At 34.6% G+C, this 18,933-nt stretch overlaps 1 protein-coding gene across 3 annotated transcripts in view; it reads left to right on the forward strand.

Moving 5' to 3' along the window:
• Nucleotides 1–18,933, forward strand: part of CFAP69 (cilia and flagella associated protein 69) — a 69,759-nt gene that overhangs the window by 14,468 nt on the left and 36,358 nt on the right. For all 3 annotated transcript variants that reach the window (XM_030857346.2, XM_060304555.1, XM_060304556.1), the window contains exons 2-9: nt 2,532–2,591; nt 4,446–4,511; nt 6,774–6,883; nt 9,430–9,506; nt 12,275–12,373; nt 15,760–15,909; nt 16,018–16,195; nt 17,897–18,020. In XM_030857346.2, coding sequence (XP_030713206.1) covers nt 2,532–2,591; nt 4,446–4,511; nt 6,774–6,883; nt 9,430–9,506; nt 12,275–12,373; nt 15,760–15,909; nt 16,018–16,195; nt 17,897–18,020 — 864 coding nt within the window. The remainder of the gene's footprint in view (nt 1–2,531; nt 2,592–4,445; nt 4,512–6,773; nt 6,884–9,429; nt 9,507–12,274; nt 12,374–15,759; nt 15,910–16,017; nt 16,196–17,896; nt 18,021–18,933) is intronic.

Genomic DNA, 18,933 nt, shown 5'->3' on the forward strand with positions numbered 1-18,933 from the left:
TAAATATAGCCAAAACTGCATTTAGAATTTTGACATTTGTATACTATCATAAGTACTTAAACTTTGGATAACACCTTCTATTTCCTTCCCCATTTACCTACAAATAACTTATATATGTTACACCCAGTGTTTGGTGCTGGGGATGCCAGAAAACAAAAGTCTTCCCTCACAGTAAACTTTGGGATAGGGGATAAGGATGTAAACCATTTTAGAATAAGGTGACGGGAACTGTGATGGATATACATTCAAAGTGCTATGGGAGTACCCAGGAGGGACATTTGTTGTATCCTTTTTCCTCCCTTGGGGAGGTGACACCTGAACTATGTCTTGAAGGACCTGGGGAGGTTAACTAAGGAGACAGATAGGATTGTAACAACATAATGAAAACAGAGGAGGGGGTGAAAGGCATTAGTGGAGAGTCATTGAATGATTTAGATGTGTTGTGTTCAGATTTGGGTTTTATTGTTCTGATCAGAGGGTAGAACCGTAAGGGTGCAAGACTAGAGGCGGGGAGAACAAACAGCAGGAAACCTTCAAAACTGAGTGAGAAATGAGAACTGAATAAATCATTAAGATGGAGTGGGCCAGATACTATAAAACTCTTAGAGGAAAACATAGGCAGAACACTCTTTGACATAAATCACAGCAAGATTTTCTCAATCCACTGCCTAGAGTAATGAAAATAAAAAGAACAATAAACAAATAGGACCTAATTAAACTTAAAAGCTTTTGCACAGCAAAGGAAATGATAAACAAAATGAAAAAACAACCCTTAGAATGGGAGAAAATATTTTCAAACAAAGCAACTGACAAGGGATTAATCTCCAAAATATACAAACAACACATGCAGCTCAATATCAAAAAAACAAACAACCCCATCATAAAGTGGGCAGAAGACCTAAATAGACGTTTCTCCAAAGAATACATACAAATGGCCAGAAAACATATGAAAAGGTGCTCAACATCAGTAATTATTAGAGAAATGCAAATCAAAACTACAATGAGGTATCGCCTCACACCAGTCAGAATGGCCATCATCAAAAAAATCTACAAACAATAAATGCTGGAGAGGGTGTGGAGAAAAGGGAACCCTCCCACACTGTTGGTAGGAATGTAAATTGGTACAGCCACTATGGAGGTTCCTTAAAAAACTAAAAGGAGAGCTACCATATGATCCAGCAATCCCACTCCTGGGCATATATCTGGAGAAAATCATAATTTGAAAGGATGCATGCACCCCGATGTTCATTGCAGCACTATTTACAATAGCCAGGACATGGAAGCAACCTAAATTTCCATTGACAGAGGAATGGATAAAGAAGTTGTGGTACATATATATGTACAATGGAATATTACTCAGCCATGAAAGGAATGAAATAATGCCATTTGTAGAGACATGGATGGACCTAGAGATTGTCATACAGGGTGAAGTAAGTCAGAAAGAGAAAGATGAATATCATATAATATCACTTATACTGTATGTGGAATCTAGAAAAATGGTGCAGATGAACTTATTTGCAAAGCAAAAATAGAGTCGCAGATGTAAAAAACAAACTTAAGGTTACCAAAGGGGGAAGGGGGAGGGTGGGATGAATTGGGAGATTGGGATTGACATATATACATGACTATATATAAAATAAATAACTAATGAGAACCTACTGTATAGCACAGGGAACTCTACTCAGTGCTCTGTGGTGACCTAAATGGGAAGGAAATCTAAAAAAGAGTGGATATATGTATATGTATAACTGATTCACTTTGTTGTACAGCAGAAACTAACACAACATTGTAAAGCAACTATATTCCAATAATAATTAAAAAAAAAAGATGGAGTGGGCTCAAGAAATATTTAAGATGTAAACTCTGTAGAACTTGGCAGTTCCTGTTTTCTACTACAGGTGATGTAAGACTGCTGGGAGAGGGGATACCTGGTTCAAGAAGGCGATTGCCTACCTATAGTTTAGAAGCTAGTCTTATGTATATCTGCGTAGGCAAACTCAGTGTAATGTGTATGCATGAGATATGTAATATGTATGAATGAGATCGTTTTATTTTCCAAAGCATGGAAGTGCTATTATTCCAGATGCTCTCTTGGGCCTTTCGGGACTAAGAAATTTAAAGACATTAAGATTGTAAGATATGAAGGTGGGAGGTAGATGCAAGAGGGAGGAGATATGGGGATATATGTATATGTAATGTATAGCTGATTCACTTTGTTATAAAGCAGCAACTAACACACCATTGTAAAGCAATTATACTCCAATAAAGATGTTAAAATAATAATAATAAAGAAAAATAAAATAAAATAAAAAGATTGTAAGGTAGTACTAGAATTCAAGAGGTTTGGGGGGGGGTTCACTCCAAAATTTATTTACTCCTATAAGTCTCATCTGCTTTTCATTATCCCTTACTATCTTTTTTGCATAAGATATTTTTAAGTTGCTAAGAGATAATGCCATATAAAAATAGTGTGTTTGATGTGATTTCTTGTTTCTCATGACATAGAATACTATGAGTTTTATGTTTTTTAGGGTGTTTTCAAGCCTGTGGACCTAAATTGTGTCATCAAACTCCTCGAAGAGACTGGTAAAGTAAGCTTTGAGAGAAAATTTCTCTATTTCACTTAGAAACTGTGATTTCCCTGAAAGGTAACATGTATTCCCCTAAATATGTCTCATTTCTCTCCTTTTGTTGAAAACATTTCAAATAGTATATGTCTCATCTTGAAGAACTATTTAAATTTAGTATGAATATATTTAACCTGGTAGGGAGGCTGGAAAAGAATAGATTTGAATACATGGGATGGACAAATCCATGGTGGATATAAACAGAAGAAATCATAAGAGTAAAGAAAGACTGATCTAGCCTCTGTTCATAGCTTATTACCAAGTAGGATATGGGCATAAGGGTAGAAAAAGTGTATCGTGATGTAGTACTTAAAAATTTCCTGATAAGAAATTAGGATATGTACATACTCATATCCAGTCATAAGTAATTTATTTTGAGAGAACTCTTATACAGAATGTAATGGAAATAAAGATACAAGACTCAAAATTGAAGTTTAGGCATTAGGAGAAAGGATAATAAATGCATATGCATACATGTTTATATGACACTCTCCTGATGTTACCCAAGAATTGACTGAATGCCTAAAAAGCCAGTATACACTATAAAATTACTACAGGATGAAGATTGCATACTTTCAGTAAGTGGGAAATGGGCTGACCATGGTATAGCAGATCAAAACAATGTCCTGTGATTAGCAGGTGCAAAAATTTAGTCATTGTTTTAACATTTTTTAGTCTCTACATTTTTACATAGAAAGAAGAAAAAAACACATTAAGAATAATGACTTTATAAGAATAATTTATCTTTTGTTGGCTATGATTATTGTGAAAGTTATTTTTAATTGTGAATATATCTGCAGTTTTTAAAAAAGGAAACCCAACTGTGTAGAGCTCCTACTAGCTGTTAAATAAGGGTAGACAAAATATGTATATGTGTGTGTGTATGTATATGTTCATACATATGTCTATATACACAGATATATACACACACACACACACACACACACACACACATATACGCCACAGTTTCTCACAAACACGAAGGTTAAAAGAACAGAAATGGGGGCTTCCCTGGTGGCACAGTGGTTGAGAGTCCGACTGCCGATGCAGGGGACGTGGGTTCGTGCCCTGGTCCGGGAAGATCCCACATGCCGTGGAGCGGCTGGGCCCGTGAGCCATGGCCGCTGAGCCTGTGCGTCTAGAGCCTGCGCTCTGCAACGGGAGAGGCCACAACAGTAAGAGTCGAGGCCCGCGTACCACACACACACAAAAAAGTGATTCAGTCATGAAAATGCATCAGTATACAGAGTTTTGCTTTGCTTTGTTTTGTTTTGTTTTAATTGGCTGAAGATGTTTAGTTTGAGCCATTACATTGGGTATATTTTAGAGGTTAAAAATACAATTTCTGGAGTCAGATTGTCAAATTTGACTTCTTACATCACCATTTATTAGCTGTGTGATTTGGGTAATTACGTAGTGTTTCAGCTTGAGTTTCATATTCCGAAAAAGAAGGATAATAAAAGTACCTCCTAATAGGGTTATTTTGAAGATTAATGAAATGATATGTATATACCTTGCCTAAATGGTACATGGCATAGAAAAATGCTCAACATACTTCAGTATTATTAATATTATTTCTGGAAACAATTAATGCTTTTATATTAACCTAGTTTTGATTCGCAATTTCTTATTCAAATATAAATGGTAGTTTATTTTTACCTTCACTGTTTTATGAAACATTTTTAATGCTTACATTATAATATAGTAATTTAAGAATTACTTGATAACATGTCTACTCTCTTTTTACACTAAGGAAAAATTTTAAAATCTCAACAGAATTAATAACACAAAAGAACTAAAATAGATAATTTGTTTTAGGATGATTTAGAAGAAAAACAACTTAAATCTGTCAAGAAAATGGTGCAGTGTTATCAGAATGGACTTGTATCCTTTACTTATATGTGTATGTTTTTTTGGTTATCCTGAAATGGGAGAATTTTTATTAGAAAACGCATTAGCTTCCTATTGTTGCTGTAACAAATTACCAAAAACTTAGTGCCTTAAAACCACATAAATTTTTTGTTTTATAGTTCTGGAGGTCTCACTTCTGGGCTAAAGGCAAGGTGTTGTTGGCAGGGCTGGTTCTTTCTGAAGGCTCTAGGGGAGAATCCATTTCCTTGCCTTTGCCAGCTTCTAGAGGCAGCCTGCATTCCTAGGCTTCCTGGGCCCTTCCTTGAAGTAGCATCACTCTCACCTCTACTTCTGTCATCATATCTCCTTCTCTGACCCTCTCCTGCCTCTCCTTTCCTTATAAGGACTCTGTGATTACATTGGGCCTACTTGTATAACCTCGGATAACTTTCCTATGTCAACGCTTTTAACTTAATCACATCTGAAAAGTCCCTTTGCCATGTAAGGAAGGTAACAGTCACAAGTTCTAGGGATTAGGACAGGCCATTATTCTGTTTACCACAGAAAATATCTAACATTTTGTGCTTTTTACAAAATTATATTTTTATCAGAGAATATAAATTTGAAGAAACAGTATAATGCAATATTAACTGTGCAGATAGTGTCAGTTTCTATAGACTCAGAGAGACAGTTTATGTAGTTAGCAGGGCCAAGTCAAAGTCTTGTTTCTACCAATTTACCTGAGTATTTGCACTGTTGATAAGCTTCTTAACTTTTCCACCCTTATAAAATAGGGATAACAGCCCCTCATAAGGTTGCTAGGAAGACTAGATGAGATAATATATGAGCAACTTCTTGATAATCTGTAAAACATTCTATAAATATGTTATCCTCAATGAAGATACCACCCTGATCAGAATATGTAGAAACCAGTATGTCTCAAAACTATCTGTGATTATGAACCAGTTTGCTGTTGGGGGTTGTTTCTTTTTTTTTATCCTTTGCATATATATGCTATTGTAAAAATGCAATGAAATTGTCACAGGAAATTCACTTTCTGCAGTTATTTTTCCACAGACTGGTAACATACAATTCCAGAACTGGCATGGTCCACAGACCACACTTAACAGTAGTATTGATCTAACTAATCTCTAACAGTTGTCCAGTCTGGTCCCAAGAAGACAGCAATCTCTAATATTATCTTGTTCCAAGATTTCAAAACGTCTTAAGCCTCCGATTCAGGGAAGTGGTGCCTTATAATTTTATCTCTTTTCTCACCTTATTTTAGCCTTGTTTTATATGGATTTGTTCAGTCAGTTACCTGAGGGCTTGTCGATATCAAGCATTGTTTACTGGTAGCCAAGAAAGTCTACTAGCAAGTGATTTCTTATCTTAACCCAATAACTCAACACCTCCCTTTTTTTTTCTTCTTCAGGCTAGAGAGTTGGTGGCAAATGACTGTTTCTGAATGCCTTTAGTAGGCTGGGTTTAGAGGTTATAATCACATAAAGCAAACATAAGTTAGAGAGGGATCATTTCTCTAGGAAGTTAACAGAGGTTTGTATTTCTAATACATCCAGCTCTCCTATCTTTTTCTAAGAAGCTCCTAGAGACTAGAAGTGATCAGATTCAATCAAGAAGTGCAAGTCACAGCTACCATGTCCCCTTAACTGTATTAAAAAACAAAACAAAACAAAAAATGTGAAATTTGTTTATGTACCAACTGGGTTTTTTAAATAGGTAAAATAAAAGGTGCTTTTACCTGAAGATCTAGAGAGGGTACATTTTGCTTTCATAAACTAGTCTTAAATAAAATTTTCAACCAATTTAAACCTTAAAAACAAGAGCACACACCTGAGTAATGTTAATAAAATAACACATAAAAGTAAGGTAGGTTTGGGTTGCTTATTCCCGAGCAATATATGTTTTGTATGTGGGTGGAGATTAAGGATATAATTGAGCCATTAAGTTAGTTTTGTTTTCAAAGTGTTATTACTCATTGCCAATAATAAGTTATTGTTCAACTGAATATGTGGTGTAGTAGTTGGTAGTCAAATTCTAAAGATGTGGTGAGAAGAGAAAAAAATATTTTGAATAAGAGGTTACTGATACAAAAATTAAATAATATTCCTTAAAAAAACATGGTTCTGTTTTCCTCTTTAGATTTCAAAATTGGTATAATTAAACCACATTTAACAAAATAGATGGAATTCTATAGACTTTTCTTGACAGAAGTGCTGTAAAGGATATTTTAATAAAAATCTTAATTTTATTTCTTAACTAAAAATATTAAAGCCCCTAAGGGATTTAGCACAGATATTTAAAATTCTGAATCTGTGTGCAGGAAAAATTAAAAAACAGCCCCATTTTATAGAACCTGCATGTAATATCCTAAAATTATGTGGGTAAGTTTTTTTTTTAACTTTGTTTTATATTAGCATGCAGTATTTTCTGTTTTATTTTGTCTTACAAAAATATTATGCATTATGGTATAGCAAAGTGATACAGAACTCAGGACACTTCACTTGATCACTTGATTCCAGCAGCTGGTATCTCAAAGGTAGTACATTTTATTTTATTGTAGTCTGAGATTGCTGACCACAAGAGATTAAACTGTAAGTATATTCGAATGTTTTCTCATAATAAATTGCTCTCAAGTGAATGATAAATATGAGATAGAACAAAGAAATAATATTTTTAGAGAATCCTTGAGAAAATTTATGGACAATACTTAATAGTTTCTGCCTAGTTTTTTTCTATCTCTCTAAGAAATTTGACTCTCAAAGACATGAGAGTCAAAATGTTTTATTTGATCTTCCAAATTTGAATAAAGAATGATTTATCACCAAATTATTTTTGGCACATTTTTTTCAAAATGTAAATTAGAGATCAGAATTATAAAATTTATATATTCCATCCTCTGTACTATTTTTTCTTCAACCATTTGGGGGAACTAGCCACATAGTGGCTAATCAAGATGTATATTAAAATGTATGTTTTTGGTTTTCAATATAATATGGTAGAGGAAATTTCTTAAACAAGGAATAAACTTTTCTGACAATTTAACCTTCTAAACTTTTCTACCAATTTACTTTTTAAATAGTGAGTTTCTTTTAATATATAAATAATAGTATTAGTAGGACTATTTATATGTGGTAGGTTTATCTCTCACTTTTAGATTTAGTAGCAATAATATTTGCAATTTTGTAACTAATTACATTTAAGATTTTGTTATCTGAATAGATGTTCAAAAAAAAATTTATTGAATGCCCTTACCACACCTTACTTTTTAATAGAGACCATGAAAAATAAAGAAACAAATTATTGCTCTGATGCTCTCAAGGAACTGTAATGTACTAACTGGAAATTATTGTTATATTGATGTGAGATAATATTATGTAAAACACTTTCAGATTTTGAGGCTATGCAAGTCTTAGAACACCAGATTTGCAAGCATTACTTTCAACATCAGTACTCCTACAGAGCTCCACCAAGAATTGGTTCTCTATGAAAGCTATGACTGAATGTTTCATTGCATAATACGAGAAATCGTTTGAAATGCACTCTTCACTTTCCTTCATATTTCATAATTACATCATTTTTTTTTTTTTTTTACTTTCCTAATTTCTACTTTCATCGTGCATTTTTCCACACCACACCCTCACTTGATTCTCTTTTCAGGACATTTTTGGGAGATAAAAACATAGAAAATTAAAAAATACAATCAAACCCTTCTGTTTTGGCCTCTAAGTAGTATGTTTCTCTCAGTGCATCAGAAGTATAATGCTTATTTTTTTTCATAACCTTTTTGGTGGAAAACTATTCTGATGCTTTATCTTTTAGGTTGTTTCCTTTGGTAAAAAAGGAAAAAAATTGAGGACAAGAACAATTCGTTTTATAGTTCTTCACTTTAGAGATTCAACAATGAGCTGGATATCAAGTAATTAAGTTATTTATTTCAAATGAAAAATTCTAACAAACACCAGAAATGAACCTCTATGGTATTTATAAAATATTCCTTTTCATAACTTGCCGTTGAAATATCTTTTAATTCCAGTTGACCTATATACATCCACATGTGATAGTTCCAAGTGCTCTTTTTCAACTATTTGGTTAATTTTTCTTGAAAAACATGAATTTAAAGTCCTATATATAAGATATATTAAATATCTTTAAATAGGATACAAAGTTCAAATTTTGAACTCCTGAAATGCTGAAATAGTTTATATTTTTTGTTTAGGAAGTGACTTTTCTCTCTCCTCTGACACTTAGACTAATGACCTAGGTTTGAGTGCCCTATCTTTTATGATTTGTGAATAAATTATTTTCAGATAACTTTGGTTATATTAGCTGTGAAATGTAATTCTAATATAATTAATATTTGTTAAATTCTTTAGTGTCTCAAAAAGTATATTTGTTATTTCATGGATGGTAACTGATCCAATTAATAAGGAAAAAGTCACTGACTTTTAAGAACAAATAGACCATTGATCTATTAACTGGAGTTTCAAAAACTTCAGAAAAAGCCCTTGAACAGCCTTTAATTTATAGGTGAGACTAGATCTGTGATTTGTATCAGATTTTCCAATGTCTTCCTAATTTTAATAGTACAGGTATAATCTAGTATTATTTTGCCCTCAGAGAGAAAGAAGATTCTTAAGTTTTTTATTTATGTACTGTTGCAAGATGGCTTTCTTAACCCTTGCCTTGTATGTCCATGTCTCTTCATTTTTATAAACCTATTTTATTTTGTTTTATTTTATTTTATTTTGGTCAACTGGTTAGAAACACAGAAATATTTTTGGTAGTTGTTAATTCTCCAGGGCTAAAGAAACAGGATATTTATCCTCGTTTTAATCTTTAGAAAAGAAATTTTCTTCTACTTTGCAAATAATGCTTTAATTAAGGACTTCATTAAACATAACTCATATATTCTTCATTCTTATTGAAGCTTGCCATTTTTGAAAAAGAAAGTATCGGATGAAATAACATATGCTGAAGATACTGCTAATTCAATTGCACTTCTGGGTGAGTTGAGATGATAGGCCCTACTGACAAGAAGGAAATAGCTCTTGCACAAAGTTTCACTAAGGATACTTCTTCTCCAAATCTAGGCTCTTTTCTTGTTGGGAATTAATCACAGTGTGCTTGGTGACGTTGTTTGTATTATCTTCTACTCAGGTGTTTCATTATACCAACAGGATTTTTTGTTCCTTAATTTTAAGGACTGGCAGATACTTATTTGCACTTATTTGTCTTGATGTTATATATTTAGTTTGATGAAATGTTTGGTGACATTTTTTTTTGTAAATCAGAAGTATGTGTTCCTCTCTTTCAGTAATCACAAAAATATTTTCATCTTTGAACTCTAATCATTGCTTGAACCTAACTGATTGCTGGAATTGTTAGCAATTCTAACAATTTAGCAAGGGCCAAATTGTTCATTAAATAATTTAAAGTCTTAAATAAAATCATAAAATGGTGGGATATTGGGAGCTTTAGTATAATATACATAACGATGCCTGTGTTTTTGTATACAAAAATATGAAAAATATTGTAAGCAGGTTTCATATTTGGGTTATTGCTCAGTTTTCTAGAGAAAGAAAATAATAATTTTTTAGAAATGAGATCAAACACTATAGCTCCTTGAATCAGCCCCTGAGACATAACAGCATGTTCCCAAAACAAATCCCACATTAAATTTATGCTTATTAATTTAGGTCTTTGTACAGGAGAAATAAAAGATACACAAATGGCCTAACAAATTAAAAATAAATATTTACTGAATAGTTATGTTCCCAGCATTATACTCCATACTGAAAGATGATAGAAACTAATATAAGTAAAAGGCATTTAAAATTTTTAACATAGACACTAACACTTTTATGTCTAAATAAATTTCATAATCTTCAACTGTAGATACTTTGGGAGGAATTATTATGGCCTAAAGTGGGTGAAGGTATCAAGGAAATTAGAATAAACATGGGGAGTTCAGTAAGATGACCTTAAGGAGCAGGAAGACTAGAAACTAATGGGAAACTTTAATTCTGTGAATCTCTCATCAGTGGAAATTTACAGTGAGAAGCCAACCTAGAAGAGGATATGATAGTATTAACAGATAAAAAGTGTAGGTTTGGTTGATAACATTTAAAAAATCTCTGTTGCCCTTATTATTTGTAAATATGCATTTGTATAATAAATACATGGAGCTTTTTTACTGTGTCAGTCTACTCTTTGCTGAATGCCTGCCTACAGAACATATTACTGTCTCATTTGAGGGCAGTATGAACTCTTAGCTTAAAATGAACTCCTTTCACTGATTACTTACCGTAAGTACTGCTGCTCTGTCCCTCATTTTTTTAATTGCTGGAACCATGAGTTTAAACTAAAATAATTGTAGTACAAAGTTTTGAACAAAGGCTATTCATTTTTAGTAACTTCCAGTTTCTACTATGTACTAGTAAATTATATTACTTTTTCTTCTAAATGATAGATATTTCTGAATTAAGAACAGGATTCTGGAAACATGAAGGAAAAAGTTGGTACTCTGCCCTGAGATTATAAACAGGAAACTATGAGAGATGATCTAAACCTACAGGAACTAAAAGGGTGGTGAAGCAGACGAGAAACCTTAGAATTTCCCATAAACTTGAACATTTGGATAGTTTTATTAGAAAAGTTTTGTTGTTCCTGTTGCCTAATTTTTTTCAAAACATAGTGAGTTTTCAACTTCAAAGGATGGGTCCAAAAAAATTAAGAGAATAATCTTGAACCTATCTGTTTTTTTAAGTGCTAGCTTTTGCTGATAGATTCTTCTCAAGCTAGGGTGAGCCTTTCCTACGTGCTCCCTCCTTCTGTCTGCTTGTTTCCCCACCCACTGGCTACCCCCAGAGATAAATATTATGCAAAGCCTAATGCAAAACTCAAGTCTTCAAGGCACACCTAATTATCTCTTTCCCTCAGAGAATCCAAGCAGATCTGCTTCAGTCCTGAAGCTGATATTCCTGACTCCAGTTGTCCTCAGGCTCCCAGAGGACATTCTGGATCATTTCCAGAATCCTACTGATCATTTTCAGATTCTCTTAGGGATCATACTTGTAGGACTTCACCAGAGCAGATACAATCCAGTTTGAAATATAGACTGAAGCCAATTCAGAAGTAGTTTAAATATGACTGAAAAGGAATATTCCCTATCCTCCATCCCCACCACAATAACCTGAACATAAAACCTGCAGGGCAAAGACTGCCTAGAAACTCACTGCCTTCCAGTCTGTCAATAAACTGAGGGAGCAAAGCTCACTTGGAACTTCTCTAAGCAAAGGATGCATTATTAGAGGCAACAGATTACTGACTCTCTAGTTAGGGAGGAAAAGTCTCAGCCCTTTTCTCATACTAACGCATTTAATTCTCACAGCAATCTCTAAAGTGGTAACTATTGTTATACCATTTTATAGATGAGAAAACTAAAAGACACAAGTTTATACAGGTAGTAAGTGGCAGAGCCAGGATTTAATCTTAGACAATCTAGTTCTAGCATTTATGCTGCTAATTACCATTCTTTTCTTCCTGGGAAGGAGAGAATGAGTTGATTGAGGGGCCAAGTGTTACAACGATAGATATTCAGGGTGTTTTGTGCATGCATGCGCACGCACATGTGTGTGTGTGTGTATAAAATTACATGATCCAGTTTGAATCTCTGATGATATTTTTAATCATGTTACTAACACTGTATGCTTAAAACTGCAAATAAACTTATGGCACTGTTATTGAATAGCATTTGTTTATCTTTCTGGCAGGTGACTTAATGATAATACCAAGTTCTGAATTGAGGATACAAATTTGTAAGTGTATTATTGACTTTTATCATGCAGAACCACCAAAGCAGCATATTACAGGTAAAGTTTTCAATAGTCTTTCAGTAATAACTTATGTCTTTATAAAATAGAACAGTCTTTCTCATTTCTCTTTGAACTTGGAAAGACAGAGTGGGATCATAAATGCAACACGTCGGGCTTCCCTGGTGATGCAGTGGTTAAGAATCCACCTGCCAATACAGGGGATATGGGTTCGAGCCCTGATCTGGAAAGATCCCAGATCTAGGCCACAACTACTGAGCCTGAGCTCTAGCGCTCATGCTCTGCAACAAGAGAAGCCAGGACAATGAGAAGCCCACGCACTGCAACGAAGAGTAGCCCCCGCTCACCACAACTAGAGAAAGCCCACGTGCAGCAGTGAAGACCCGACGCAGCCAAAAATAAAAATTAATTAATTTTTAAAAAATAAATAAATGCAACACATCAAAACAGTTCTTTTGGTAGTCTCAAACTCTTCAGTCATTTTAAACAAAAAAATTTATGTATTTTTTTCAACTTTAGATTTTTCTGATGCTAAATATAACAGAATTTTTAAAGTCATACCCAAGTTAGTTTAATTATAATTATTACTATTAATGTTATTTAATACTGTTGATAATATTATTATTTTCTAATATTTATAATTATTCATAATCTCTGTCCCACCCACCTAGATGTTAAATTCCTAATGCTAATAACATTCTCTACCATGTTTGGAAAAAGAGTTCTGCATGTTACAGCTAAGGGATCATAATATTTAATGATAAAATGAGTCACACTGAAATGGGTGGTATCAAGATACAGGGCACTTGCAATGTAGAGGATATAATGTTACTTAGGACATACTTCCTACCTTCATAGTTTCTGTAATTCATAATCAATCTAGGAAAGGAGAGAAGATATAAAATACATTTTTAAGTTATATGTTCCTTTAAATGGGTGGCAATAAGACTGGTAGAAAAGAAAGCTAACTTATGAATAGGGAAAAATGGGAGGACATATGAAGTAGAGAAGTGAGTAAAGAAATTATTAACTGTCAGATCTGAGCTATTGAGATAAACAGGAGAAAGTGTTTGGTAGATAGTAGACATTGGATACTAAAAGCAGAGACCAGAAATACAGGTTTGAAATTCACCCAAATAGAGGTGAAAATTGAAACCATCAGGGTGCTTGAGTTTTCCAGGAGATAAAGCATGTAAGCAGCAAGGGACCAAGAACAGCAACATGGAGAGTGCCCATATTGAGATCTGGGGAAAAACAAAACAAAACAAAAAGCAATCCAAAGAAACTGGCAATGAAGGAAGGTTCAGAGAGGAGGAGGAAAAGCTAAAGACTGCCATGTCTTGTGTGCCAGTGAATGAAATGTTTGATGAAGGAAGTAGTGGTCTCAGTGTCAAATACTGTAGAGGCTTCTGTAATTGAGGAATGAAAACGCCAACTGATGTGATATCTGAAAAGTTGTAGTTCATTTTTGGCATATCTATTGCCATAAAGTGGTCAGGGCAGATACAGGACTAAAGAATGAGAGGATTGTGAGAACAGAGGCGGTGAATGCAGACTTATATATTAAAATCAGATGGAGAAGAAAAAGAAGGAAGATGGAGAACAATTCAACTGGTAGCAAAATCAAAGATATTTGGTTTTGTTATTATTTATAATTTTTAGGATAGGGAAAAATGAAGTTTTCCCCTATAGGCAGAGGAATAAGAAGCTAGTACGTGGAAAATTGGAGGGTGGAATTCCCAAAGAAGGCATGAGAGGATGGAATTAAGAGCACAAGTTTAGGGTTAACCTAGGCAATATATACACAGTCTTTTTAAAATAGAAAGAAAGGGAGACAAATGATATATAAGATATGACAGAGGAGTTAAGGTGCAGAGAAGTGAGGTTGATCTTAATTTGACCAGGCTCTGAAAATTGGGAATCTTAGGCAATGCTCTCACTAGCTGTCACACAGTTGGTTTCAGGTGATGGGCATGGCAGGATAGCTGGGACCACAGCTGAAAAGTCCTCAGTAGAGCAATAGTAAGAGATGTAGCCCTGGAGACAGGAATCAGGTCCATGAGCCTTAATATTACTATATCCTTCTGTAGAAATGTAAACTCAATATATAAAGATACAGTAAGTATAAAGTACATTTTGGTTGGTCCATGCATATGACAGGCTATTATGCAAATAAAATTATGATTTGGGAAAATATAGAATGAGAAAAGGCTTACAATAAAATCTTTAGTGGCTGCAGTTGAATGTAAAATTCTGCATATAGTATATTGTTAAAGTTATATGCATACATTAAAAATATCAGTAAGAAATATACCAGATTTACAATAATCTGTAACATAGTAGCTGCTTAATAGATCAAAAAAAACAAAAGAAATATACCAGAATGTTAAGGTTGTTCTCTCTGGATGGTGAAATTCTGCAACTTGTGGTTTTCTCTTTATATTTTTTAAATGCCTAAAGTGAGTAGCTAGGGCCTTACCATAGAGAACCCATCACAGGAGTGGACAGGGCCTTGTCCAGGGCTAAAGATCAAATTCAGAAAGACAAGACAAACTGACAGACATCTCAGAACTATGGCAAAGTTAAAGAATCTAGTTGGTCTCAAAAGTCAAGAAGTCAGGGAGGTAGGTAAGTATATCACTAAGAGAGAAAATAGCTGCGTCTCACGTGAGCAGGTACCCTCTGCTGTGTATTTAATCTCTCTAGTTGAGTGTAGTTGGTCAGGTACCTGTGCAGCTGTATCAAAGGAGAGGTGGTGTTTCTCACAGGCGCTACAGCAGAAGGAAATTATTATAAGACATGTCGCCAAGAATCAAACTTCCCTAAGATACCATTTTCACTAGCATTTATCAGAACAGCATTATATTTTCACCTCTTATTTCATCACCAAATTACGTAATTATGGTCCCTTGAAAGCACTAAAGTAATGTATTGACTTGAATAGTGAAAACATTTAGTATTTGTAATCATGCCACTTTCCTTCATGGAAAGGTATATCTAGAGAAAAGAAATATTGTTCTTTTTTAGAATTTAAGATACGCCTCCAACTCTGCAGTCCTATTTCAAATGCTACACCAGGGATCAGCAAACTATGGACCCCAGGCCAAAATTGGCCCTCTGTAAATAAACTTTTATTGGAACACGGCCATGCCCACTTATTTTTGTATGGTTTATGCCTGCTTTCATGCTATGGTAGCAGAGTTGAGTATTTGAGAGAGAAATCTTATAACCTGCAAAGCCTAAAATACTGATACCTGGCCTTTTATAGAAGTTTGCCAATCCCTGTGCTATACCATTTTAACATGCCATAAACTTTTTTAAAGTTTCTGTTATTGCTGTTGTTTAATGTTTACTCATTCTTTTGTTTAATGTAGATGATTACTATGTGAAATAACTGTACATATTTCTTCACTAATTGTTGTTAGGTTACCAGCAGGCTAGTTCATCATATAAGATTAAAATGGCTGAAGTTGGAGGATTGGCAAAAACAATGGTCCAGTCATTGGTGTTGTTTGAAAATCAACTTGTTGAGAAACTTTGGGTACTTAAAACTCTACAACATCTCTCAGCTTCTGGTTTGTATATTATTGTACATATTTGAACACTTCATTCTCAGCTATTTTTGTTTTTATCTAGTAATGTCAAGGCTGTACAGCATAAATAATTTTAAAATTTATTTTCAGAAGTTAATTGTACTTTAATGGTGAAAGCACAAGCAGCCAGTGGAATCTGTGCTCACCTCAATGACCCAGATCCCTCTGGACAGCTTCTATTTCGTTCATCCGAAATACTTTGGAACTTATTGGAAAAATCTTCAAAAGAAGAAATCATACAACAGCTTAGTAACTTGGAATGTTTGCTGTAAGTATATGTGGTTAGATAGGAATTTTTAACCTTAAAACGATAGCCAGTGACATAACTAAATTTTTTTTTTTAGTTTATGTTCAATTAGGCTTTTGATTCATGTAATGGCTATGTTTCAGGACATTTTTTTTGTACCATGGTATAAATGCATCTGCACAATAACAAGTCTTTTTTTTTTCTATGTGGAAGGCTTTTAAAGTAGCTTGTTAACAAAACTAAATTATGTCCTTGAGTATGTATAAAGTAAAATTAGATATTTAAAAGAACTATTTCATTTGTTCATTTAGTAAACCTATTTTTGAGTACTTACTGTCTTCCAGATACTACAGTAAGCATTAGCAATAAAATATGAGTGAGCCTTTGAGTTACTTATTCATATATTCATCAAATAATTATTGTCGGCTCTGTGCCAAGTTCAGTACTAGGCTGTGGAAATACAACTGAAAACAATACAGAAATGGTCTCTGCTTTAACAGCACTTGCATTATGTTAAGAGAGAGAGACAAGTAAATAGGCAACTAAAAAAGAGCATACTAAATGTTATGAAAGAGATTACTGCAAGGTCCTTCATGTTCTCCTGAAGATGGTGGATCAGCACAGTTTTGTTTGCAAGCAACTGAACCCCCAACCCAACTGATATAAACCGAATAGGAAATTTTATGAGCTCATGTAACTACAAAGTCAAGGATAAAACTGGTTTCATGTGCAGCTGTATTCAAGGCTCAGCAAATATCAGGACTTGGGCCCTCTTCATCCCTCTGCACTATTTTCCACTGTGTTGGCTTTAGTCTCAAGATCCATATGGTAAGACCTACGAGGTCTAGCTTCACATAATCACAACCCCAAACCAAGCAGAAGATAAGACTTGCTATTCCAAAAGCTCAAATAAAATCCTTATAATTGAGTCCCTGTTGACCCTTAGTGGTCTGGTGTTGGCCATATGCCCATTTCAGAGTGAGTTACAGTGACAGAAAGAAGGAATGCTCTAACTCGCTTCCTTTTAGTTGAAGGCAGCTTTACAAGACCAAAAGTGGGTAAAGAGTGAATGCCTAAATAAACATAAGGGTACTATTATCACAAGAAGGGCAAGTGGCTCCTAGAAGATAAAGCAACAAATGTCCATTGTACAGGGAACCTGACCCAGACTTGGAGAGTTAATCAGCACTTCCTAATAAACCCTAATCTGGTATCTGAATGATAAATGTGATTTAGCAACACAAGAGTTCTGCATGCAGAGAGCATCCTAGACAGGGGAACAGAAGTGAAAGAAGAATTTAGCAAAATCAAAAAAATTGAAAGAAATTCAATATAGTGAGAGCAAAAAGTACAGGGTAGAATAGTGAGAGATGAAGCTAACAATGTTAGCAGGGACTGTAACATGAAAGGCCTGATAAGCCTTGGTAGGGAGGTAGGACTTTATCCTAAGAACAAAGAAAAGCCTTTAAGTATCAGTAATTTTAAAAAGGAAAATGACGTGATTGAATCTTTATTTTAGAGCAGTCACTTTGACCACCAGGTATAGATTGGACTGAGGGATTCTTATCTAGTCCCTCAGAGAACTAGAGGCAGATTTGTATAGAAAAGATTAGAAATATTTTGAAATGAGTAGTAAAATGTAAAAAGGGAGATTTTGTTGGTAGACACTTAGGTGGTATTTCCATAGAAATATGGCTTTAAAGATATGACTTCACTTTTTAGGGCTTTGAAGAAAGTATTTAAAAATCTGTTTACAAGAGGTCTTAGTCATTATGATCGTCAGCTTAGAAATGACATATTAGTGATCACAACAATTATATCTCAAAATCCTGGAGCACCAATGATTGTAAGTATGAATCAAATTGCATTTTAATTCTAATTGTGGAAGTGGTGGATGTGGGGGGAGGAGGGAGTCCTGAACTATGTTGTAACATTTATGTACTTTGTTGTAATGCCAAGTTATATTGTAATGTCATTATGGTCACCAGTATACTTGCACTCTGCCAGTTATTCTTTGCATCCCTTTGGAAGGTTGAGATCCTCCTCATGTATTATAATTTGCTCACAAATATAATTTACTCAGCTGGGCATAAGACCTAAATAGACATTTCTCCAAAGAAGACAAACAAACGGCCAACAGGCACATGAAAACATCCTCCTCATTGCTAATTATTAGAGAAATGCAAATCAAAACTACAGTGAGGTACCACCTCACACTGGTCAGAATGGCCATCATTAAAAAGTCTACAGAAAAACAGGGACTTCCCTGGTGGTCCAGTGGGTAAGGCTCTGTGCTTCCAATACAGGGGGCCCAGGTTCAATTCCTGGTCGGGGGTAGGGGAACTAGATCCTGCATGCATGCCATGATGGAGAGTTCGCATGCCACAACTAAGAGGTCTGCATGTCACAACTAAAAAGATCCCACATGCCGCAACTAAAGATCCAGCATGCCCCGGTGAAGATCCCACGTGCTGCAATTAAGACCCGGAGCAGCCAAAATAAATAAATATTAAAAAAAAAAGTCTACAAAAAACAAATGCTGGAGGGCATGTGGAGAAAAGGGAACCCTCCTACACTGTTGGTGGGAATGTAAATTGGTGCAGCCACTATGGAAAACAGTATGGAGGTTCCTCAAAAAACTAAAAATAGAGTTGCCATATGCTCCAGCAATCCCACTTCTGGGCACATATCAGACGAAGCTATAATTTGAAAAGATACATGCACCCCTGTGTTCATAGCAGCACTATTTACAATAGCCA

The sequence above is a fragment of the Globicephala melas genome, chromosome 9 (assembly GCF_963455315.2).
Source record: "Globicephala melas chromosome 9, mGloMel1.2, whole genome shotgun sequence".
Lineage (NCBI taxonomy): Eukaryota > Metazoa > Chordata > Mammalia > Artiodactyla > Delphinidae > Globicephala > Globicephala melas.